General features: G+C 50.4%; 1 protein-coding gene across 1 annotated transcript in view; it reads left to right on the top strand.

The window, feature by feature from the left end:
- SRRM4 (serine/arginine repetitive matrix 4) overlaps positions 1-25812 on the top strand; it is a 39750-nt gene that overhangs the window by 7803 nt on the left and 6135 nt on the right. Inside the window, exons 2-8 of the mRNA XM_058816894.1 lie at positions 10200-10343; positions 12681-12761; positions 13552-13623; positions 14924-14950; positions 15414-15464; positions 18081-18173; positions 19156-19318. Of these exons, the coding sequence (XP_058672877.1) occupies positions 10200-10343; positions 12681-12761; positions 13552-13623; positions 14924-14950; positions 15414-15464; positions 18081-18173; positions 19156-19318 (631 nt within the window). The remainder of the gene's footprint in view (positions 1-10199; positions 10344-12680; positions 12762-13551; positions 13624-14923; positions 14951-15413; positions 15465-18080; positions 18174-19155; positions 19319-25812) is intronic.

The following is a 25812-nucleotide window of genomic DNA, read 5'->3' as shown; positions in this document are numbered from 1 at the left end:
CTCCCTGTGAGTGTGGAGCATCTCTGCAGCTGCAGGGCCAGAGCCAGAGGCACAACGCTGGCAGCACGTGCCAGTGGAAGGTTTAGCTCCTGCTCTGTGCTGCCTTGTGGCAGTAGCTGCTCCCCCATTGCCTCAGGAGTTCACCACAAGTGCTTTTTTTCCACCCAGAGCCCCAATTTCCCCGTCCCCCCAAGGGCTCTGGGCACAGGAGCTGTGCCATGGGGATGAGTGGGTTAATTTTGCAGTGGTCCAAAGTGCTGGCTGCCTGCTCTCTGGGCTGTGAATGCCACCCAGGGCACATCCATCCCTGATTAATGGAAACTAAAAAGCAGGATCCTAGGGACCTGTGGCTCCCTCCCCACTGCTGGCTGCCACAGCCAGCCCTCAGCCTGTGTTGCTGCCGGGTTTGTCCTGCACAGAGCAGAGGACAGGGGTCTCACCTTGCCTGCCCATGGTGGAAGAGCAGGCAATGGAGCCCCTGGACACAGCCTGTGCCCTCCCTGCAGAGCTGGCACTGCCCTGCTCCCCCTGCTCACCCTCCCCAGCACTTTGGTATTGATTTGACCTGAACTCCCTTTAATGTGCTGTGATTTCTTTCAATTAGGCTTTGAGCGAGGCCTGTGCCACGTTCAATAGAACTGGACCCGTGCCTGGACTAGCACAGCCCAGAGGGAGATGCTTGCAGATGCTCCCCCATCCCTGGCAGGAGCATCCCCCCATGCCCTATTTTCCCCATGTCCCATGAGGATATTCCCACTGCCTCAAGGTTGCTCCTTGTCCCCTCTGCATTTTCTGGCCTTTGCACCCACTGGGCTGGTGGCTTTGCCAAAGGGCAGGTTCAGGGTGATTCCTGCTGTGTGCAGGAGCAGCCCCACTGCAAATGGGAGCTGAACCCACCCTGAGCACTCCTCATCTTCACCAAAGCTTTTCCCTCTCTCCTTGGGGGCTGGCATCTCCTCAGGGCCGCATTCAGCCAAGGCAGGGCTTGGGTCACATTGTTTGCAGCAAACTGATGGGCAGGGTGCTTGTTTGCAGAGATTGTGTGGAGCAGAAATCCCTGCCCTTCATCTCCAGCTGCAATTACCGAAGCCAAGTCGATGCAGTTGATGGTAATAGGATGGTAACACTGTCTGAATTCGTATTTAATGCTGATTCCAAGGGTCTATAATCTTCATCAGCACCACATGACTTTTTATAGAACAGAAAAATGTGAGAGTGGTTAATGAGCTGTAATTCTGGAGAGCTTCTGCCTTGATTGGGACTAATTATTTTCTTTATAAAAATAATTAACCATGCACACAACCTATAGAGTGAAAGGCATGTGGCATTAATTAAACCATGCAGTATTTTCACTGCACCTTTATCTCCCATTTCCCAGCACATCCCAAACAGACGGTGACACGCTGTGGAAAGCCAGGCTGGGCACAAGCTGGCATCGTGTCAGGGCACAAAGGGCAGGCCCTGGGTGAGGGGGATGCCCCAGATCCCAAATCCACAGCCCTTGGCCCTGCATGTACTGTGGAAGGCCTCATTTGGGTAGGGGAGGCTGGTTTGGGGGTAAGGTGATGGTGCTCACACGTGGGGGCACAGAGGGGACACTGGGGGTGTCAGTGGGGCAGGGCACAGGGCTCTGTGCTTTGTGCTGTGATTTGCATCAGGATATCCCAAAATTGAGGTGGTGGCTTTGTGCAGGCCAAACCTTTGTTCTCCAGCCCTCTGGGATCCCAGGATGAGTCCCAGGTGAACGTGCCCCAGCACCGGGGCTGTGCGTGCTTAGACACACACTTACATAATACATAATTGTTAACAAAACTAATTCCCCTATTTTCCTGGAGGTATTCTGAGAACTAATGAATATATTTGCATAATCTTGATTTTGTTTATGAATAATTCTGGATTATCCAAATGTGAATAACACCAGGGCTTTGCCACTCTAGATTGCCTTTCAGCTGAGGATAGCAAAGCATTTTACAAATATTAGTTCAGCCTCACAAATCCCAGCGAGCAATAAAATTATTATTACACCCAATTAAAGATGGATGGGATGGAAACTGAAATGATTCTCTGAAGCCTGTCCTGGCAGGGTCTGCCACAGGGATTCACCTGCCTCTTCCAAATCATCCCCCTAGGAAGCAGCAAGTGGACAAATATCCTCTTTTTTCTTTTTTGGGATGACTTAAAACAGTGGCCAGAGTTGCAGGGTGGTGTGGATGGTTGGGGACCTGAGAGGAGACAGGAGGTTTCTTTCTGGCTCTGACTCCCACACAGCACTGAGCACCTCATAGCCCTGTGTGTGGCAGGGATGGCACAGCTATACCACCCTTTTCCATCCTGGAGCACAGTGAGAGGAGAAAAGGACTTGTCTTCCCTTCCAGAAACTCTCCTTTATTCAAAACCTCCTCACCAGTCCCTCCTGGGCAGGCAGCCTGACCACTGGGGTGTTTCCCACAGGACCAGGGGGTGTTACAGGGAAAGAGAATTGGAGTCAAACCAAACACTCCCACCCATGAAGCTGCAGTTCAGGAGCTTTCCAGCTCAGCTGTCCCTGCACACACAGGGAGGAAAAGGCCCTTTTTGGCCATTAAAAACCCCTGTGAGTAAATGAGACTGGGAGTTTAGAGTCCACTTTCCACATCCCCTGCTGGGCTGGGATCGTATAGGCTCATTGCTCAGCAGCAGAAATGTGTTTGTTAATTCCTTTCCACGGGAGCTAATTTCTGCCCACGCCTCTCTGGGTGGGGACATCTGCACCTCACGGTGTCACGGAGCCCTCCTGGCCCCAGGGTGGCCGTGGCAGTGCAGCCCTGTACATCACAGGGGGCTGCATGTTCAGGAGACAAGTCCCAAAGATAGGGATGGCCAAGGAACCCTTCCTCACCAGACCCTGCCCAGGTGATGCCCTGGCTGGGGACACCCATTTGGCACCCAAGTTGGGGACACCCATTTGGCTGCACTCCTGAGTCTGTCCTGGGGGATTTGAGCAATTTTTAATGTTGGAGTCATTTCAAGCTGAGCCCTTGGGAATCGCTGCTCCCTAGGGAGCACCATGCCTGTGTTGTGGCACATGGGGTGGCTCAGGGTTTATGAACAGCATGAGGTGACCTGGGTGTCCCTGTCCCCAGCCTGGGTGGATGGATGGGGCAGTAGAGAGGCTCAGCCAGGCATTTCCAGGACAGCTCTCCAGGCATGTGGCAGCTGCATGAACAGGTTTTGTTCTTGGAGTTACCTGAGTGTTGGGACCTCCAGTGTGTTCTCCCCTTTTCCAGTGACAATTCAACAGAAGATTAAGGGAGAGGAGGAAAAACTTTATGTGAGTGGCAAAGAAAGCATTGCTGCTCCAAGTGGATCTTCTCCAGCCACCTCCTTGCTGCTTTCTAAGTGCCTAATTACTAATTTATTTTTAAAGTGATCTCAGTGCTCCCAGGAGCTGTGTGTAACTGTGTGCTTACCATTCCCTATTTGATTAAAATTTAACGAGTTGTTATTGGCAAATTCACTATTTCACTGCTGTTTGCCATGCCAAGTAGCACAGGGTCTGGACAATGCAGGCACATCTGATGGTCCCGGGAGCAGAGGCTGGCACTGTGCAGTCCCTTGGGTGTGAAGGTGCTCTCCAGCCTGACCATATTGCAGGGAGTGCCAAAGCCCTTATTTTCTAGGACATCCATGTGTTCTTTTTTTTTTTTTTTTTTTTTTTTTTTGTTAAACCCTTCCTAAAGCATTAAGCATCATCCTCAGCTTCTGGCTCCCCGAGCTGTGTTGAGAAATGCCCAAGCACAGCCTCTGGGCTCCCTCCCAGCCCCTTGGTCCTGACCTTTGCCCAGCTTGGTTTTGCCCTGTGCTGCTTGTGGGCAAATGTTTCAAGGGAAACAAGCTCAGGTCCAGACTTTTCCTTATCCCAAGCTCTGCAAGGGCTGTTCCAGGTTGCCCCCATGCCTGGCTGTCAGCTCACCTCTGCTGCAGGCTGCCTGGGGGTGATGGCAAGGAGAGGAGCCGGGAGTGCCGGGAGGAGAGTGGCTGTGGGGTTACGGTGTGGTTTAGCATAATCTCTCAGCCCCAGACCTCTGGGTCACCCAGGAGCCTAGTGTCCCCCAAAACATGGATTAGGGTTATGCCATGGATCAGGGATGTGCCAGATCGCTGTGCCATGGGGCAGCACATAAGCACTTCCATGTGCATTTGTGGGCACCTGGAACAACCAAAGCTCTTGTCGTGTTTCCTGATGGAGGAGAAAACTGGCTGCTGTACAGGCATGGGAGCCCGCAGGGTGTTTGTGTAAGGAGGAGCTCTGAGGACAGGAAAGGCACAGGATTGTCCCCCCGAGAGCCGGGCAGTGTGCAGGTGCAGACGGGCAGGAAGCTCCGCAGGGACCCCGAGCCGAGCCGGCAGCGTGGGAGGCACAGGATGCCGCAGGAACCCTTCGAGATGGGGCAGCAGGCCAGGTTTTCTTTAGAAACAATGTGACCATGTGCCATATTCCTCAGGTTCCTCGCTGTTATCTCTGGCAGGCAGTCAGCAGAGCCATCCTGGGTCGCTGGAAGCGAGGGAAAGGGACACGGAGCGCTGCAAGGAAGGGGGACAGAGATGGGGCTCCTTGGGGAGGAGGAGACCGAGCCGTGGGGAGCAGGGAGAGGCTGTGCTCACCGAGAATGCCTAAGGAGGCGATTCCCAGAGGCCTGGCTTTCCCCGTGGAGCTTTCCCTGTGCAGGGACTGTCCATCCCCGGGGGCCGCTGGCAGGTGGTGCCCGGCACAGAGCCCTCCCCGCGGGCTGCCCCCTCTCAGCATCCCCGGAGCATCTGGCACTGATCCTGCGCCGCCAGCGGGGCCTCCTCCAGCGGGGAAGCTCCTCTGTTCTGATCCAGCCATGCATAGTAAATCAACTGCTGGAAAAGAAAGAGCCAAGCTGCTTTTTTGGCCCGGGATGTGCCGAGAGCGGTCGTTAAACCTTTCTGGAGTGCGAGAAGGAAAAGGAGCCGCATCCAGGCTTGTGCCAGGACACAGGGTTCCCAGGAGCAGGAGGGGGAGGAGAGTCACAACTGGCAAAAATCTTATGAAAAATGTATAGTACAGAATTGTGTTTCTCTTGTGCGTTTGAACTGCCTCAAGAAACCCACGTGTCTTTCTGCAGCTGGTGCCTCTGCTGATACACGGGAAAAAAATAGCAGGGAGAAGATTAAAATTGAACTGGCTTGGAGTCTGTGTAATCAAGGAAAATATCTTGGTGATTTGCTATTATAATTTTCAATAACAAACTGCAGGGCTCCTGCTGCACTAATAATAATGGGTTGAATGAGGTGGGCAAAGAACCTGCCTCGGGTGTTTGTGTGTGTGTGTGTGAGTGCTTGTGGGAAGCACTCACGATATTCCCCATCTCCTAATTTTGAAGAGGTATTTTTAGTGCTTATTTCAAAGGGCTTTACATAAACACATCTGCTGGAGTTTTTGCTGGGAAATGTCTTTATGACAGTCTTTTCTGTCCCCTCCCTCTGGGAGGACAAGGGAATGGTCTGAGCATTTTCTTTTTCAATCAGATAAGCAAAGCCAGAGAGCAAGAGAGAAAATCACAGGCTCATTCTGCCGGTGCCAAAAAGCTTCTCAGCCCAAAGGGTGGATTTTAGAAACACTTTGAGCTGCTCAGATCACCCTCACTAGAGCCCAGGGCAGAAGAACACATGGTGTGGCTGTGGCAGAGAGTGCAGGGATGTGGGAGAGCAGGGATCCTGACCCACCACTGCCCGCTCTTGCACAGCCAAAACCTCCAGGTGAGGAAAGGAGAGGAAAGATGGGATATTCCGTCACCTGTCCATGCACTTTTTGCATGTAACTCAGGAGAATTGGCAAGAACCTCCCTGGTGCAAGCAGCTGCAGGCACAGGAGTTTCTCCAGCCTCCCCTCAGGATGCCATATCCTGATATTCCCAGTTCCAGGCAAGGTGTCCATCCTTCATCATTCAATACCAGTGAAACATTCACAGCTTTTAGGCTCATTGGAGATGTTTTAGCCTTTTTTATTTGGGGGGTTTGGTTGGCTGAAGCTGCTCCTGCCTTTTCACTGAGGGGTGTAGAGATGATAAGAACATGAAGGCAGCTAGGGCTGAAGCAGGGAATGTAGCAAAGTTTCTGTATTGGCTATCCCAAATCCTGTGACCTTGGAAGTGCTGCCAGTGCAGGTCTGCCAAGTGCACTCAGTGTCCAGGGTCTCTGAAGTGCTTCTGCATCCAGCACCCAACCTAGCTGCATGTGCAAAGGAAAATAAAGGATAAAAAAATCCCCAAAAACTGCTTGGTTAGCATAGTCCAGCCCCAGTTTGCTTACACTGCTGCTTGCAGGGCAGCTGGGAAGGACACAAGGACTGCACAAGGCCACTGACAGCTGGAACTGCTGGGGTCCATCCTGTGGGGGTGAGGGACAACACAACTGAGTGGGGAGATGGTCTGGTGCCACAGTCTGGCAGCTGAAAGGTCACAGGGAGACAATTTTCCTGCTTTTGTCTCCTCTTGAGATGAGTTACTGGAGGGAAAGGCTGATTGATGGAAGGTTTGTGGCAGGAGGCAGCTGCAGGGCCAGGGGAGCTGGGCTGGGACACGGGAGCCTGTGGGCAGGGGATGGCAGCACCCAGGGAATGTCAAGGGCACAGCAAAGCCCCCTGAGTGCTGTCACTGCGGGCTGGGGGGCATGGGTGTCACTGGGCTCAGCTCCCCGAGCAGCCTGCGTCACCAAGCGCCACATGCCATGGCCTGATGAGATGGCATTTGGCTGTGGCAGGCAGCATGGCAGCCCAGGATGGAGGGATGGGCATGGTTTGGGAGTTTGCTCCCTGAGGCAGCAAATGCTTTGTGCCTTTGTCCTGTCCTCTGTGGGCAGTGCCAGGATCTGTCCGTGGGCAAGGGCAGGCATTAGCTGCTCTCCATGGCATCCCCACACACTGGGTGTGACATCCCCTCCCCAGGCAAAGGAGGCAGAGTGAGCTGGCCTCAGGGCACTGCCAGCAGCAAAGAGCCGCCCATCCCTTCTCCTCCATGTGGCCACAGTGGTCTATGGTGGTTTCATCCACCTCCAAATAAGGGATGTTTGGGTTCCTTCCCAGCAGTGACCTTTCCTGCATCACTTGTATTGGGGTAGGCAATAGATCATGACCCTCTGCTGCCAACACAGAGAGGAAATACATGTGAGAGCCCAAATCTGACACCACAGTGTGGAGGTGGGCAAGCTGGGCTGGGAGAGGCTTGTGCTGAGGGCACTGTGTGCCTGCTGCTTCTCTTCCAGCCACTGCAGCATTGGCAAAATTTGCCATGAGCCCAAAAACCCCACCTGGACCAGAGAATGCTGGATGGGGAGGGACAGGATGAGCCAGCTATGGTGGGTGGTTGCACAGGGCATGTTCTGCACTGAGTGGGGGGCAGGCAGCCCACACGTGCCCTGCTGTGGGCATCTCCCATCAGGAGCAGCTGTGTTGTTTCTGCACAGGTCTGATGGACAGGCTGAGTTTCTGCACAGGAGAAAGAAAGGGAAGAGAAAAACAAGTGCAAGTGATCAAATTGCCAAATGGAAATGGAGAAGCTTGGAGGGCAGGTGGGATGGGTGGGCAGCTGCCTTGTCCTGGTCTGCCTGCCCGTGGCCAGGACTGATGCATCCTTAGGGACAAACATGCAACCAAACAGTGGGGAGAGAGGCTGTGTGCCTCACCAGGAGTGCTGGGGCATGCTGCCCCCCAGCAGGGCACCCTCCTGCCTCCCCTGGCACAGCCCCTGGGCTGAGTGAGTCCCGTGCTCCCAGCAGCATCCTGCCGAGCATCCCCGCTGCTCTCCCTGGGCCAGCTCCAGCAAAAACACCCACAGAGGCTTCTTCTTTTCTGCTGCAGGCACAAACAGCAGGGAGGGTGTGATAATCCCTCCTTTGAGGCCACAGAGATCATTCACACCAAACTGCATCACTTTTATATCAGTCATGAAAGACACGAAAGACAATAAGAAAAGAAAATGTTGTTTTTTTTTAAAATATATATATATTTTCAATCAATGTCTATGGAGCTCCACGCCAGGGGATTACCAGCCAGTTTAAAGCATTAGTGACTCTCAGCATCCATCAGAGGAGAACATTTGGTTGAATGGAAGCCAGCCTTTGATGGAATTGGAAAATAATTATTTCCATCAATAATTACTTCCAAGCCCAGAAGAAATGGCTCCTGGCACGTTGCAGGACAGGAGTCCTCGATTGCCTTGAGGCCAATATGTTTTGACCCCAGGACCTGGAAATCCCATTAGAGGCTGGGTGACAAGGATGTCACCTGCTGTGCCCGGGTCCTGGCAGTGGTGTTCCAGCCTGCTGCCAGCCTGGGGAGGATCCCCCTGCCTCTGCTGCTGGAGTGCATCCAGCTCAGGCTTTGCACAGGTCATTAATTTGGGGACGTTTTTAATGGATCCTAATGATTGAGCCTCAGAAGGCTGTTCTTAAAAGGGGTTTGGAAAGGCCTCAAGCCAATTAGCTGGTACACAGAAAATGATTAACCATGTAGCTTCCTGGATGGTTAAAAATAATGGAGACGTTGGGAAGCGACTGGGGGGTTTATTACAGACTTTTTAAAGCAAGAGGGATTATTCACCTCCTGCATGAAACAGAAACATTTCACCCAGCTTCCCCCCACTGATCCCTGTCCCTTTTATTTGGCTGTGCATATCCTTGAATGTTAAGGCATTACAAAATGAGCTTCAAGGAGGAGCTGGCTGTTAGAGAAAGTGGATGCTTGTAGAGAGACAAAAAACAGGTGGGAAGAGAGGGGTGACCCTTCTGCAGGCGCTCCTGTGCCAATTCCAACCCCAAGGAGTGTTATTCATGGCTGAGGCAGGCAGCAGGATGTTCCCTGGGGCATGCAAGGATCTGGCCATGCCTAACTGGGGCTTTTTTTACGTGCCATTGCTCTTTAACCACCCTCCTGCCAGCACACTCCTGGCCCTCGTTTCTGTCTCCACAGCCCTGTGTGATGGCTGTGGTGGTCCTGCAGCCAAAGCTTCTTTCAGTGTGGCTGCAGGGCTGGCAGGGGGACATCCCAGCAGCCTCCCCCTGCTCTGCTGGGATCCACATGGCCTGAGGGCTCCAGAGTGCTGCTGTCCAAGGAGAGGAGGCAGGCCTGGTGACAGACACAGGCACGGGACTTTGCAGAGCTGACCCTAAAGTGGCACCCACACCCAGTCCTGGGATTGGCTTTAAAGTGGTAATGGGAAGAAATGGGGACACTTTTAGTGCCAGCTGAACCCAGCCTCCCCTGGGTATCACCCCACAGCCTGGCTGGGCCTGGACATGCCCACATTTGCTTTATCTCTTCCATAATGCTCTGGATGACACTAAACCCCAGTGTTTTCAGCACCCCTGCTGGGGATGGTTTATGGCTTTTCATTAATCTTTTCGTTCTTTGAAATAAATATCTGCGGGGCCTAGAAACCTATTTAGTTTCCTCCTGAGTGTCTGCACGCAGACTTGTTTGGGTTTGTTTTCTCCATTCAGCAGCTTCTTTTTTCCATTTCAGCTTGCACAAACCCCAATGTTTCTTAGAAACCACTCTCTCCAGGCTTTCCGTGCCTTTGCTCTGCTCCTTGCCAGCTCCCAGGGCTCTTGCAGGCACTGACCTGGCCCAGGTGGTTCCCCTTAACTCTGCTGGGCTGTCCCAGGTTCTCAAGGTGGAGCTGTCAGCAGGACCAGGTGTGTTCACAAGCCCAGCACTTTATTTGTAGGAAGTTTGCTACCAGTTGAGGATGAGATGCAAGGTGTTTTGGAGGCATTAGCAGGTTGAGAAAACCACATTTGAAATGGGAAAGGATTTTGGATTTTTTTTCCTATCGGAGTGCAAAATCTGTGCTGTCTCTGCAGAGCTGGTGATCTAAACTCCACAGTGAAGACAAAGATGTCCTGACTGGCTTGTGGTTTTTGTTCCCATTGGATTGGATCTGGCCCTGTGCTGTCCAGCTGCACGATGCTCATGGCATCTCTGCCTGGAGAATGAGCACAGCATGCCTGGGCTGGGGTGCAGCTTGGCTTGGGAACGGGGCATTCCAGAGCCCTGTGGGAGCACTGAGAGCAACCCGCAGCTCTCCTTCCCAGCTGCACAGCTCCTGCCTGCAAAAGGAGATTCCCCAGGACATGGGGAATGGCGCCAGCTGAGGGCACAGCTCCTGATGGCTCTTTGTCACCTCTTGCCTCGGCAGTGGGACGCTCAGCTGCCTGCCGTACCCTGCGGAGGACAGACGGCCCGAGAAGCTGAGCAGCTGCGTGGTCAGGGAGCCTGCCAGCACCAATGGCTGTGCCAAGGGGAGGGACAGACGGGACCATGGCCACCGCAGGTCACGCAGGTATGAGCCAGGGCCATCAGCGGGGTCACCCTGGGACATGGGGGGTGGCAGGGGAGGGACAGAGGGGATCATAGCCACGACAGGTACAAGCCAGGGCTGTCAGCAGGGCCACCCTGGGACATGGGGGGTGGCAGGGGAGGGACAGACAGGACCATGGCCACCACAGATCATGCAGGTACGAGCCAGGGCCATCAGCAGGGCCACCCTGGGACACATGGGGGTGGAAGGGGAGGTGTCTCTGGATGTTTTCTCAGCCCCTCTGGGGTCTGTGAGAGCTGGGAGTGGCTTCAGTGGCTCTGTGTGTGTGCACAGAAAATGTGTGCAATCGCATGAAATCCCTGTGTGAGTTTGCAGGGACAAACATGCAGTTTGTTTCTACTCCAAGGCGTGCTCCTACAGCCTCCTTCAGAGTCTTCCAAGGCCTGCCAGCACTCCTCTGCCTGCCAGGTCTGCTGGGAATCACCCTGAGCAATTCCCCTCTCCCCATGCTAGATCAGCGCAGCAGCACTGCCTTCATTAGGACACAGCCTCGTTATCAGCTTGTCGTTAGTACCTGACCACTTGAGAGGAGAAAAATGAATGAAACGTTGTAAATGAAGCAGCTGGGGTCTCAGAGCCCTGCCTGCTCAACCGTCTCTGGGATTAAAGCCTCTCTGCTCAGTTAAAGATGCTGGAAAGAAAGAGCAGGAAAGCACATTTCATATCTTCAGATTTCAGGCCAACCAGAACAATAATATAAAGCACACTTTTAATTAGACTTTGATTATTATCACGGAGGAACAATTGAAGTCAGATCAGTGCACGGGAGAAAGCTGCCACATCAAAGACAAAAGACTTTATGTGGGGAGAGGGAGAAGGGCTCTGCAGAAAGCGCCTGGGGCTGCATGGCCAGATGTTGCTCCTGTGGCTGTGGCAGTGCCCAGCCGTGTCCCTGGGTGTCTCTGGGCAGGTGTCCGAGCTCAGTGACAATGAGACATCCTGGAAAATGCAGATTTCTGTCTGCATTGAGGTGGAAGGGCCACCAAGGTGTGCCACATCCTGCTGCTGATCCGTGAAATCCTCGGGAGGAGCAGTGAGGAGGAGGATGTGGGTGCTCCATGGGGCCATGCCGTGCTTGCACACTGAATTTACTGCACCAGAAGCACTCATTATTCACAGCTCACAACTGAAGCATTAGCCTGCAGTTTCATTTTGTAGAGCTTTTATTTTTTTTTCCCAAAGTGTATTAAAAGCACTAAGCAATTGAGTTTTTATGACATGTAATTTCAGTGGTAATTCAAGCCCTGGATGATCAAGTGTTGGGGGGTGGTGGAGTCTGAGTGTCCCCCCCAAAGTGTCGTTTGCTCTGCATTAGTACTTTCATTAGCAATAATGTTTGTTCTTGCTGCAGAAAACTGCTCGATTTCTAGCCTGTTTTGTAGTGAAGATCTCACAGCATTCTCCAGCCGTGGGGCTGCTTCCACCCATCCCTTGCTCCTGGCTATTCCCAGGGGCAGGATGAGAAGTGGGGAAACTGAGGCACAAACCCAGCACTCTCAGTAATTTTTCAGAGGCCCTGGGGATCTTGCTGTGCCCCCACAAATCTTGGTCCTGGATCCATTTGGGGATTCAGAGGGACCTGCGGATCTGTTTGGAGATGCACATGGCTGATTTGGGCTGATTTAGGGATGCCACCAGCTGCCTCTGTCTTTACAAGCATTTGCTTTAGTTAATGAGTAGCCACAGAGTGTCTGTCATTTTTTCAGCCCAATGCTCTGAATTAATTAACCACGGTATTTGCTTTTCATTGAAACATAACACGATTCAGCATCATATGTTTAAAGAAGAAATTAATTTGCAGGAGGGTTTATTTTCAAGGTTTAACAACTGTATAAGAGATGCATATCTCCTTCAATTACCATAGTGTCTCAATAAATATATATATATTTCTAATCAATTGCTACTTAACACATGTCAAGTCTTTATTATAGTTAGATGCATCTGGTTGCAATAATTACTGTATGCAAATTAAATGCCAATTAATTATTTAAAGCATATTTACAAAGAGCAACAAAACCTATAAATCTGTTTTGGAGTCGTTAACCTCAGCAAACATGTTTTAGATAATCAGCATTGCTGTGGTGGAGCTGTCTTGTTATATCTTTATTAGACAGTTTGTTTAAACTGTGACTAAATAATTTGTTAGAGGGTAATGAGGCAGCACCCACACCCACCATGAACACTGACCTTGCTGCCCCATGTCCCTGAGGTGGCGATGCCAGAGAGTCCCGTGTGAGCCCATTCAGGGTTTATTTTTATTATTTTTAATGTTTATTGGGTCTTGTCCCCCATCCTCAGCCCTTCGTGCGATGGGGAGCGGCCGCTGCCGGCTCGGGGGAAGAAGAAGAAAAAGAAATCTGGCCGCAAGAAGAGAAGGAGGTGAGGGAGCCATGGCGATGTGAGGGGACAGACAGGGCAGCCCTTGGCTGGGTGTGAGAGAGGGGGATCATGAGGGAGCCATGGCGGTATGAGGGGACAGACAGGGCAGCCCTTGGCTGGGTGTGAGAGAGGGGGATCATGAGGGAGCCATGGCGGTATGAGGGGACAGACAGGGCAGCCCTTGGCTGGGTGTGAGGGAGCCATGGTGGCATGAGGGAGCCATGGTGGCGTGAGGGACACGCAGGCCAGCTATTGGCTGGATGTGAGGGAAGAGGATCATGAGAGAGCCATGGCAGTGTGAGGGTCAGACAGGGCAGCCCTTAGCTGGATGTGAGGAGAGAGGGTCATGAGGGAGCCATGGTGGTGGTAGGGGACAGGAAGGGCAGCCCTTGGCTGGGTGTGAAGGAGGAGGGTCACAAGGGAGCCATGGCAGCATGAGAGGCAGGCAGGGCAGCCCTTGGCTGGGTGTGAGGGAGCCATGGCAGTGCGAGGGACAGGAAGGGCAGCCCTTGGCTGGGTATGAGGGAAAAGGGTCAGTGTAAGATGGAGGAATGAGGCCTGGGGGTTCCACAGCCCAGGGAGGAGCAGCCATCTTCTTGCCCTCCCCTCAGGGCAGCAGAGCTGGGTTGAGGCTCATCCCTGGGTCCATCCCTCGGCCCATCCTGCTCCTACCAGGACCCCCAGCCACTCTCTGCCCTGGAGATGCCACTGGTAGTGGGGTGAGTGTTGGGGTGGCCAGCATGGCTGTGAGCAGCCCTGTAGTCCCTAATGCCTCTCTGTCCTCTCTCAGGTCTCCCTCCTACAGCCCTTCACCTGTGAAGAAGAAGAAGAAGAAAAGCTCCAAGAAGCGAAAAAAAACCAGGTATTTTTTTCCTTGAAGATGCAATGGCTTTTGGCGGTTTGGAGAAGGGGTGGAAGGCACTGCTGCCTGGGCAGCTGTTGGTCCCAGTGGGCAGAGAGGTACGAGTCTCTGACCACTGCCAAGAGGAGGCGTAGCCTGAGTCCCTCTGGGCTAGGAGGGCATGGAATGGGGTGTCCACCCAGTGCAAACAGAGAAACGTGAACTGTTGGGGTGTGGACGCACAGAGGTGGACAAGCCAAATCACTGAGAGGTCTGTGGAGCCTCAGCCTACTGTCCTTGCTGTCCTATTCACATGTGTCCATGCTCTGGAATGCCAGTGGGATCAGTGCTCAGGGCTTGTGCTGGTCCCCATCCCTTCCTCCCCAGCCCTCCCCAGCCTACAGAGAGTGTCAGGACCAGAAAACGGCTCAGACCAACTCCCCACACCCACATCCCAATCTCCTCTCCCAGCCCCAGTGACTGTTTCCACCTTCCCCTTCTGAAGTCCATTTTTAATTCAAAGAGCATGATTAAATTTTAAAATTGCAAATATTTCACTGTTTTCTCTCAGCTGTTAAACCAATATTTGACGAGAACAGTGGATTCCATCTCCCTAAGAAGGTTCATGTATTTATAATATATTGAATGAAAGAGAGAAGCTACCAAAAGTGAATAACAGGGTGAAAAGTTGAGCTTGAACCTCCACAGAGCAAGGGAAAAGGAGACACAAAGATATAGGAACTTCTCTAAAAGACTTTCTTCCCAAGGAGGAATTCTTATGCTCTTTTGTGGATGCCATCTTCTGATGGAAGTCCGGGGTCAGAGACTGTGGCTTTGAACCCTTGGTAGCCATTTAGGTGTCTCCTATGTTATCCCAATGGTGCTCCAGGAGGCAAGACAGAGCCATGATGCTGGTTTGGCTGTGAGGCTGCTCTGGAGTTACACAGAGAGGATTTTTCCCTTGCCTGCTATTTGGTCTTTCATACAGAAAACCAGGGAATGGGCCCACCTCTACATGCAGTGCAAAACTGGAGGCAGTAGCAGAGAAGAAGGACCCACCAGAGACAGGGGATGTATCTGATCTCTCTAAAGACTTGTTATCCTGAGGACCATGTTCTCAGTTACTTTTAGGGAAATACTGCAAACCAGTATTTTTTAGCTGCTCCCTCACCAGCTTCCTAAAGGAGAGGCAGGACCATTCTGCCCAGGTGCTGCCTGAGGTCTTCTCTCAGTGCTCAGTCTGAGCCTGACACATTGACTTGGACTCAAATTTCCAATTTTGTGACACCCTGTATTCAGTGTACATATTTGTGTCTTGCAGGTTGTCATCAAAGAAGAGAAGGCACAGGTAAGAGTTGAGCAAGTGTGGGTGGTCCCTTAGAAATAAGAGTTTAATGGTCTTTTCAAGGTTGATGTTCACTGATTGGGAGCAGAGGACATTTCTTCTGTTTTTCCTTGTGGAATCCCCTTGGGTCTCCCCCATTCCATGTGGTTTTGGGGTCAGTGACTCCCCAGGTGTGGACTGGAAGAGTTCTGATTCCAGTATCTGTGTATACATTATCAAGAAATACTCATTTTCTCTATGGAAAAAGGCAAAGTCACCAAGTTGGCTGATCCCTTTGAGGGCTTTGGCCAAGCCCATGAAGCAGTTTTGTCAGCAGGCACTCAGACCCCCTGTGCTGTGACAACCATGAATGCCTTTCATTTTTACTGCATGCTCTTGGGCAACTGAGCTGTAACATTGATTGTGTGATTGTGCAGCTTTTTATCGGAACAGAAATCTCCGAATTAATTAGCCATTTCTTATTTAGTTCTTCAAGCCCCAAAAGTAAGAGAAAGGAAGAAAGAAAACACAAAAAACAGTAAGTAGTGGTTCATGGAGTTCTCTGCCCTGCCTGCACAGTGTGGGGCTAGGAAGTGCTTGATGTGGTGGGGCCCCTGGAGCTAACACATGTGGCACAACTCTAATGATTTCTCACTATTATTTTGAAGCTAAAACCAGCAATTCTGGTTTTGCTGGAATGGAAAAGGGCTTGTAGAGGCTGGAGATCTTTCCTCTGCCTTTCTTTTGTGACACCTCTTTGTGTACTTTGTGTATCTTGCACGGATGTGCAGAGTCTTGTCCACCCAGTCCAGAGAAAAGGCTCCAGCTTTTCTGGTGGGGGCAGCATGAGAGGCTGAACACTGTCCTGCCAAAAGGGCAGGCTGGCACACCCTTGTGGGAAGGGCCTCAGCAACTCCTGGTTTGCTGCTCTAGGAGGTTGCATTAGGACCTACCCATGAGATACAATACAGCCAAGGGTCTGAATGGGGTCAAAGAGAAGAGAAGGGATTGCTTGGAGGGGATGGAGTTTGCGAAAATCTGGACTTGAGGTTCAGCCCTGGAGTGTTAGCAGAGCACAATCCTGTGGGGCACATGATCGAGGAGCATGGTATGAAGTGGGGTTCCTCAGGACTGGAAGGAAGAACTGTTCCTCAGGACTGTAAGCTGCTTCTGGTTTTCCCTTCATTCTCTGTCTTCTGGGAACTGCAACTTGTGGCTTCTGACCTGCTTTCAGAGCAAGGTAACAGTCTCAGGGCTGAACCTTGGTCACTGACCCCCTGATTAGCTTTGCTGGGCCTTGTGATACTGCCTCACAGGCCATCTCCATTGCATGCAGAAAGCCAGTCTCCTTTTCACTGAGAATTCTGCACATTAAATGGCACAGTTTCAGCTCAGCTTCCCCCCAAGCTGGGCTGCCCTGCACCTAGAAACCTCAGTGGTAAAAGAGAGGCTCCCTAGGTTATCTGTAAAAGGAGGCATCTCCCCAGCCTAACCATGCAGTTAAAGCTCAGATCCATGTCCTGCTGGTGTGCCCTGACCTCAGGGAACCAGAGCTGCTGGAATTGCTCTTGGGGGATAAACCAGCCCCAAGGCATTTTAGCTTCATTTTTCTGCTGGCAAATCAGAGCTCAGCCACTCCCAGTTTCTGCAAATCTTTTGCTCCCAGGCGTGGATCAGATGGATCCCACGAGGATTTTTTATAATCACACTGCTTTGACTTATCTTTGCATCAAGCAACTGGCTATCTAAAACACACAGGACCAGCTTTCCTTTCTGCAGGAAGGGAAGACAGATTGGAGGGACTGGAGCAGGGGGTGAAGGGCAAACACAGGGATTTTCACACAAATCCACCATATGAGTGAAAGATGTTCAGTGCTGCTGATTTTAGCTGTATGGAAATAAGAAAGGAGGATCCCAAAATGCAAAGTTTAAGAAAAACAGAATCATTGTGTGTGAAAGGCATCAAAGAAAACAGCCAAGCAGAGTTGAAGGAATTGCCCTGGAGGTTGCCCTTTTGTCTTAAGGGAGATGCTGTTCTCAAGCAATTATTTGCTGAGTTTTTCTACCAGCAAGTTGCTAAATGCTGTCCAAGCAGGTTGTATTTGTGCTGTCAGAGCCTGTGTTGTGTGGCCATGAAGTCAGTCTGTTCCCACCAGCTCACCCACAGTTAGCTTTGCCTGCTGGCACAGCCATGCCAGCCTGAGCAGATGGAAACGCTTCCAGACCTAAATTAACTGCTGTGGTGAACAAAGATGGGAGGGGTGGGGCACAGAAGGTGGCATCCATGTCACCCTGCTCTCTGCACCCAGGACTTCAGCTGTTGGCATGGACAACTACAGCCCTTAGGTAACAGGGCCAGGTAATCCATGAGAAATAGCCTGGTGGTGCAAAGGAACTGCAGCAAGCCCTCTGTCCCCTGCACACAGTTTGCTGAGGACTGTCCTCAGGCCCTGCCAGAAAAGGCAGCAGCAGTGACTGGGCACGTTTCAGAAGCCAGGGAAATGGTCCTGTCTCTCAAGCAGGAACTGTGCACAAGGCAGGCTGTGCTTAGGAGAGCTGTACTTTGTGCAACATCCACGAGAACTGCCCACAGGACTGGCTAAATGCTCCCACCTGGAGAGGGTGGGGAAGGCTGGCTGCTGCTGAGTGAACTCTATCACTTGCACCTTGTCCTTCTGCACCTGCTTTTTAACAAGGACTAGGGAGAGGGCTGAGTTTTGTGATGGGTTGCACACAGAGATGGTGCTTCCCCCAAGGCTCAGCAACAGGAAGGTCTTGGGCAGTTGCCTGGCTGTTACAGGGTAGGCTGCAGGATGAAAGACAAGCACATGGCTCTTTAAAGTCTTGGTGCTGGCTGCTGCACTCCCACATGCTTGTCCACAAATCTTCCCCCAGCATGCTACAGAGCCAACCTTTAATAGCTTGTGTGTAAAATGCTAGCAGAGATCTCAGGAAGATGTCACTGCAGCAATGAAAGGATGGAGAATTTCTCATGCCTTGATGTTCTGTGCCACGTTTCACACACCAATCTCTTTGGTTTAAAAGGCATACCTCCCTTCTGATTTGAACATTATCGACCTCAGCCTTCAGCTGCTGGCTCTTGCATCCCCCACTTGCTAACCTAATGCTGGTTTTCTTTCTCTGCTTCTTAAAGCTCTCGTGGGCGCACCCGGAAATCCCATCGGCATCGGCGCTGCCACTCTCGCTCAGAGAGCTCCGACTCCCACTCCCCCAGCTGCCGGAGCAGGTAACAGCACTGCTCCCGAGCTCAGGGTCCTCAGCACTGCCCGCTGGGCTCAAGGATGTGGCTGCCACAGCCTGTGTGACCCCCAGGCTCTCTGTGCACAGCCACTTCCCATTCTGGCAGCAGCAGTGCCACGCTGGGGGCTGAGCTGTTTGTGGTCTCAGCCATGGAAGGGTTTTGCCTCAGGAAGCAGTGGCTACAGCTTTTTGATCTGACAGTCACTTCTAATCCCCATGGCTGATGCTCAGCCCATGACAGCTGATTCCAGTCCAGTGTCCCTTCCCCAGCCCAAGGGTTTTGTACTGCTGATGTCCCAGGAAACCCTTAAACATGGTCTTAGCAATGGAAATATACTTGCCCATGGCAATCTGTAGTCATTGTCTTTGACCTGATTAAAATCTCTCCTCTGGATGACAGATGCATCCTGGGGCCGGCTAAGTGGATGCTGGTGCTAGACCCAGCATTGCTGCAATAGCAAGTCATTTATACACATAATAATTTCATTTTTCATGTTCTCTGAAAGCACTTAAACAGCCCACCCCCACTCTCCTACTTCACTCCTCCTAAGTACTGGGAATTTTCTTATGAAAAGCTGAGGATCAGTGGGGGGAGGAATGCAATCAGTAATTGGAGGGGTGCTCATGCAAGAGCAGAGTGTGCTTTCTCTTGGAGGTGTGTCACCATAGGAACATTCTATGGTGCAGGAAGGTCATGGCTTGCCTCGAGCCACCATAAAATCATGCACTGGAGCTGAAATTTGAGGTTAAGGTCCAAAGCCTGGATGCAAAATTATTATTTTTCTTTTAAAGTAGAAAAGCAAAACATCCCTTTCCTCTCCCTCATGACTCCACAGAGCAGTCATGTGGAAGGACAGTCTCCCATACGCAGAGTCCTGGCACAGACCTGCAAAGGGTTGGTGTGGAGCTGGGAAAGGGCACTAGTGCAATCCTAAGGAATAACATTTTGGTGTTCCTGTCTCCTGGAGGCACAGGGCCAGGTCTCGGGAGGAAGGGCGTAAAACACGGCAAAGGCGCTCCTGGCACCACTCAAAGATCACAGCAAAGAGAAGCTCCTCTGCAGAGGTTCAGGCCAGTCAAAAAGCCAGCCAAACCCTCCCACTCTACAGCTTCCTGTCTTCTAAGGAAGTAGTAAGTATTACACACTGTCCTTCTTTGCTTGAACTAGCCAGAGGAATCTGGGCAAGAACTCTGATATGAAATTTTTATAACTCAATTATAGTGATGTTAGACGAACTTGGTTAAACTGTATTATTAATTCATGGTGCTGTTTTCCAATGTATGTAAAGTCATTCCTTCCTTCAGCACTTTCACACCAAGGGTGGGGCTGGAGAGGGGGAAAACTTGAAAAGTCTTTAGCCTATGAATAATGAATTGAGGACATTTAACAAAAAAAAAAAAAGAAAAAGAAAAAAGTGGCCTCCAGAAACGATATTTTAAAGGGAAGAGTTTGTTATGCAGTCTTTGCTCAGCTGGATGTGAACTTATTTCACTGGTCTTTACGTCCAAAAGTTTAGTCCTTCAGGCTGAAAAAGGGTATCAAACATATACAGAAGGAACATTTACATTTAATGAGCTGGTGATTATTGGCATGGGATGTTTTCTGACTATCAGGATCCTTCTAAGATGACTGTTTCTCTGGACTGACAAGCCCAGGGGCCAAATTTGGAAGTTATGAGCAGCCCTCGTTGATGCTAATGGGAACTGCATGTGCATCTGAGGGTAAAATCAGGCTCAGTGCCTTGGGATGTTTTTCCATATACACAGAAAGAGATGATATAATACATGAATTGAGGGAGCAAGAGATGGAGAGAAATATTAGATAGAGATTGATATCAGTCTTCCTTTTCTGTGGCATGCTTCCCCTTTGTTCCTGGCAGCAGTAAAGCAGAGGTGTGATGCCCTGACTGTGGTGTTGGTATCAGATAGGCACTCTGGAGAGAGAAATTGCTGCATAGGACTGGAGGTAGTGCAGGATCTGATAGTCACACGTGTGGATATGTAATGCTAGAGGTGTTTTGACTAGAGTCCTCCAAGCCCCAAAGTTGTTTTCTCCTTTAGGCCCAGTCATCAGTTGGAAATAGCTCAGCCACACGCAGGAGCTACATCAGATAGGAGAGAGGTGGTGCCAGCAAGAGGAGAGACTCTACCCACTCACCCACACAGACAGCGTGCCGATCAAAATACCCAGGGATTGTACGTGGGTACAGACAGGCACAAGCTGTCTCTCAACATTATAGATATGCATATTTGCTCTCGTTATAGAGCGTGTGGGGCCATGTGAGTCACTGCTTGTAAAGCCTTATAAGGCAGCCTGGAGAGCAGAACCTCACACCACACGCTGGTGTGTGCACGGGAAGAAAAACAAGGTATGGAGCTCATTGTCATGAACTGAGGGTGTTGCTGAGCTCAGAGCTCCTCCCCCCCAAAAAAAAACAGTGAGCCAAAGACTGCATCATGTCACCAGGGTGTTGTTGAGTTCAAGCAGTGTATTTTTCATAAATGCTTTTGAGCCTAAGCCTAGTTTTTAATTAGTGCTAGGTTTCCTCTCTCGGAAGCCAGGCTTCCTAAGTCCTGTGAGGCCAACTGCCAGCTGTTCTGTTTCCTGAGAAAGAGTAAACTCTCATTTAAAATTTTAAAGGCTTTAAAATGAGCTAAACTCAAGCATCCTGCACTTGTTTTTCCATTTTGCTTCACTCGAGGTAAATGAGTGAAGCAAATGGAAAAGCTGGAGGGAAGGAAAGACAAGAGCTTGATAGTTCCAGATGCAGGGGGTGGGTGCAAAGTAGAAGTCATCAGGATACTTCTGTATTCTTTCTAGTAAGGGTTAATAACTTAGGCAAATATTTTAATGACTAAAAGGCATAATGACTCATGAAAGCCACTACTGTCCTCCTGTCCCCAAAAGAAGTACATTCTCTTGGGACACCATTCAAGAGCACATTTAAGCACTTGTTCAAATTGAAGCCCCTGGTTAAGAGCTGCCCCTGAAATTTTGCTGAATAAGGTCATTAAATATCATGTACTCAAAACTGGCAAGAGAAAAATGGAATGGGAACCTTTAGTCTCATTTATTAATGACTATACACAACCCTTTGAAGCCTTTCCTTTTCATGAGTTAAATGGTTGTTCTATGAATAAGCTTCATTCTGTCAGACTTTGAGAGCAGCCTGAAATGAAAATGTGCTCTTGCAGAATATGTTGATCATATATTAAAAAAAACAAAAAAAAAAAAGCTGGAGAAAAAGGATTTTGTGAAAAAAAATCAGATTTATGATTCAAAAATGCCATGTTTCAGTCCTCTGTGAGAGTTGGTATGCTACACTCCCTATCCTTCCATCTGGCACAGGCTTCCAAACCAAACCATCCTTACCTAGGGAGATGCACTGTCATATCTCCATAGAAAAGGGGCTGTCCAAGGAGGATCAAGGAAAAATACACAGAGATACAGGGAAATATGAGATAATGCTGTAGCACTTCCAAAACAAAGGTTTTGCTTTTCAAGATGTTTTTTATTCTACATTATTTTGCTTCTGAAAATTTGAAGTGCTTTGTGGTAAATTCTGCTATCCTCCCCACCCTATTTGTCTTCATTCCTTTGTAGTGAAACAGCCACAATTTCTAACTAGGTCTGCTTGGAACTGCTGGGGAATAAAGCACACAAAACAATGCCCTGCCTGTGCATCTACCTTGCTGCTTCTTTCCCTCTTTATGCAAAAGCTGATGCACCCACACATGCATGTACACATGCAGAAACACCTCGAAGTTCCCTGCTACTTTTCTTTATGGCAGTGAATTTCCAAGCTTCTCCCTCTCCTCCTCCTTTAATCCCGTGCAGCAGCAAGAGGCACCTGTGGAGAGCAGGATTGTGGGCCTGTGCCTCAGCAGGCACAGAGAGGCTGTGGGTAATGTGCAGCATTTATTTCTGTGCAGAATACCCCTGCCCAGCTGCAGGCACTTTATTCCACACCGACACAGATGGATGACTGTGCCACCCTGCTTTCCTTTAGCAGTGCAATATAAATACCTGCAGGGCACGGATCTAATTGCCTTTGTTGTTGCTGATGAAGATAACTGCACCGTGCACACACTTTCCTTGCCAGCTCCTTTGCTTTCACTGTAACTCATTTGTGATGCCACAAATTATCACAGGCTTGAGCCAGATTTCCAGTGAAGCTCAGTGGGGTACAGCTGGCCCAAATGATGCTGTTTGTCTTTGTGCTCGTGTCTGCAGGAAGGTAGAATGGGGAAATGCTGTGCAGGGACTGGGATAGAGTGTGCTGGAAGGCTGAGGAAACCTTATGGTAGCTTGCTGCTGCTGTTTTCTAGCCTGGGTTTTGGCTTACATAGGAAAAACTATTCTTTTGAGTGCTAGGCAGTATATTTTTGACAGCAGACAGGGCCCTTCAAGAACAGAAAGGCAAAACCTATAAATATGGAAGTTGTACTCTTTTTTCCCTTTTCCTGTTTTTCCCTCCCAGCCGAGGGACTGAGGTTACCCCTGGTTATTGTGTGACAAATCCACAGCTCAGTGCTGGGAGCAGCAGCTGGAGGGAAAGGATCATTGCCTGTATCCATTGAAGGGCTGGGCTGTGCACCAGGTACCAAAAAGAGGTGATGGAGGACAAACCCTTGCTCCAAAGCAGTGCCAGCCTGGCTCAAGCCGAGGTGGGGATACAATGCCAGCACCCCAGCAGGCTAAAAAGATCCTTGAAAAGAAACAAACCTTTGCTTGGCATTGTCTGGAGTTTACCCCAGCAGTGTATTAGTGAGCCAGGCTGCTCAGCAGTGTCAGCATCCAGTCCCAAATAACCCAAGCTCAGGGCTTGCAGGGATAGCTGTGCCATTGCCTCCCTGCTCTGTGGCACAGAAAGCCTCACCCTGAACTCCCCATCCAGCCAAAAAAAGGGGGATCTTCCCACTCAGTGTTCCTTGAGTCAGGGACTCATAAGTGTGCCAAAATACTGGATTCCTACAGAACTTCTGGTTTTTGTACTCAGTCAAAGTTGGCTTTTCAGCTGGGGTAGGCTTTCAGAGGTGAGGCCGTGTCCCCCAGCGCTGGCAGGTGGAGGAGCCCCAGGGCAGCCCCAGCAGCCCCAGCAGGTGCTGGCCCCGCGCTGGCAGATGCCGGCCCGGGTCACCGACACAAGTGTTTCACTCCTTTCATTAGCACAGTGCCTGGAAAAAGAGAGAAAAGCAGACGTTATGCCCCTCTGAAAGAGAAATTAACTCTGCTTTGAAGTGAGTTGCAAAACAGGAGAAAAAAGGCCCACGGATGAAATCCTGCAGCTCTGAGTGAGGCTGTGCCACTCTGCTGTCCCCGCATGACTGAGACAACTTTGAGCATTGTCGTCTCTCGCCCCGGGGCTGTTTGTGGCACAGTAAATGGAGCTGTGCAGTTTAATTGGAAGAAGAGCAGTGATTGTATTTTTGTAATCTATTAGTCTGCGCTGCCTCTTGGTCTGGGATTGCACTTGGAATTACAGTCTGGAATATGAGTGAGTGCTTCATTTCTGCTCCCCCCTCATCTTGATTAAATAATGATTTGAAACAAAAAAAAAAAAAATCCAATAAATACATATCCTGGGTTCCCTTGAGGGCAGCAGTGTGTTCTCTGCTGAAAGCTGGATGAAACAAAGTTCACTGAGATTATTTGATTACTTATTAGGTGTTGTGTGTGGGGGGAAATCCAAATGTTCACATAGAGAGAATTAGATTTGTGAAAGAGCAGGCTCTTTTAAGCCACCCGAGAAAAGTAAAAAGGCATTAGAATTCAGAATCACACAGAATGGTGTGATTCAATTGAGCTTTGTGCAATGTTTTTAGATGTGGTACTCTGTTTCCATCCTGGGTGACTGGCAAGATTTTCAGACACAGTAAAATGGGACCACGAGCAAAGCCAAGATCATCCAGAGGGGAATACGGGGAATTGGTCTGAGCAGGCAGGCAAGCTGAGCACCCTGAGACTTGTCCTGGCTCCTGCTGCAGGGCAGAACCTCCCCCAGAGCCTGCAGGAAGCCACTGGTTACAGCCTGGTGCCCCAGGGTGGTGGGGCTGAAAAGTTGCTGTGTGCCCCCTGGCCCCACGCAGACCCTCCAGCCCTCACGCAGACTGTCAGCTCCATATTTCACTGATACCCACACTGCCTCTTCCCAGTTCCTGCCACAGATGTTGAACTACAGAGGAGCTTGTTGATCCTCCTGGTCATTTGACAGATTTTGTGATATGCTGACAACAGTTGCTGCTTTGAAGGTAGATGTCAGCCAAGGCAGAGCAGAAGCAAGGATGCCAGGTCCTGCAGTCAGTCTGAAAAGCTGGTTTAGAAATGCCAAGAAACTGCTGTATTTCTTGGCAGCAGTAATAGCCTTTCAGTTTAAACTGGGAAGGAACAGAAGGAAGGTATTTCTGTGTGTGATGCTGGGGTCAGTGACACTTGGAACAACCCTGTGCCCACTCCATGCTCATCCTACTCCTGCAGCCAGGGAGTACCTCACATGCTGATTTTTTGCCTGTAACTTAAAGGTGATATAAAACTGGTTGTCTCTGGGTTAGGATTCAGCTTAAATGCAAACCAAAACCCATCTTTTAAGAAAAATTCCTGGTAATATATTTGAAAGTGCAATCCTGTATATTCTGGAATGTGGCTGGGGAGAGTGCAGCGGTCCATAGCACAGAGGTCAGATCTCTTGGGGCTCTGGATGTGGCATCAGGGTTTCAGCAAGAGCTGGTGAAAAGCAGAGCTGGCTATTTGGCTCCCTTGGGCTCCTGTGACATTCCAGTTTCTGCTGGAGTAAGGAAGAACCTGTAGAGAATTGCTAGAGCTGAGAAGAAGCAAGGAGCAGTTCCAGATGCTGAAATGAGGATTTGCAATGTGTGTCTCCACTCATTCCTAGCTGGGAGCATTTGGGAGATATTTCTGCTCTGTCCAGGGCTTCTGCTTTGAAGGTGCAAGTTGGCTAATGAAGAAGGATCACTTAATTTCCCATGTTTGCTGCTGGGGCTTCTGATTCCTCTGAGCTGGGACTGAGCATCAGTTAGAAGTTAGTGTGGGGTGGAGATGGGGAACTCCATTATGGATTTGCTTGGATGAACCAATCCCTTATCCCAGAAGCAGTAACGCTTCTCTCCCTGGCAACACAGAAAGTACTTGGAGATCCTCCAGCTCCAGGTGTTTTCAGAGCAGCAGAGTGTTGTGGGCAGCCATCCTTGTGCAGACTGTGCTGAGAGCTGCTGTGGGTGTTGGTAGCTCTGCTCTGGTTTCAGTCCCTGCTGGTTCAGCACCTGTGTCCCAGTCAGCTGTCCCTGTCCCAGTTAGCACCTTGAACTGGGTCGGAGCAGCCCTCCCTGGGGACACAGACTGAATGCCACAGGCAGCAGCGTGGATGTGCAGGCACCATCTGATAGGATGAAGGAGATCCATGTGAAACATGACACAGGCTGAGTCTGCAACCCCTCTGGGGATGAAAAAGTCATCCAATCCAGAGCTAAACTTTCCAAAGGGACTGGCCCTGTGCCTGCTGTGTGACAGCTGATCCAGGTCTCCTCTGCTGCCTGAGATAGCATCAACATTGCAATGTGGTTTTTTGGCTCAGAAGGTCCCAGACTGGTGAGGGCATGGCCCAGGT

The sequence above is a fragment of the Ammospiza caudacuta genome, chromosome 18 (genome assembly GCF_027887145.1).
Source record: "Ammospiza caudacuta isolate bAmmCau1 chromosome 18, bAmmCau1.pri, whole genome shotgun sequence".
Classification (NCBI taxonomy): Eukaryota; Metazoa; Chordata; class Aves; order Passeriformes; family Passerellidae; genus Ammospiza; species Ammospiza caudacuta.
Note: the sequence above shows the minus strand (reverse complement) of the source record. Positions and strands in the feature narration are given on the sequence as shown.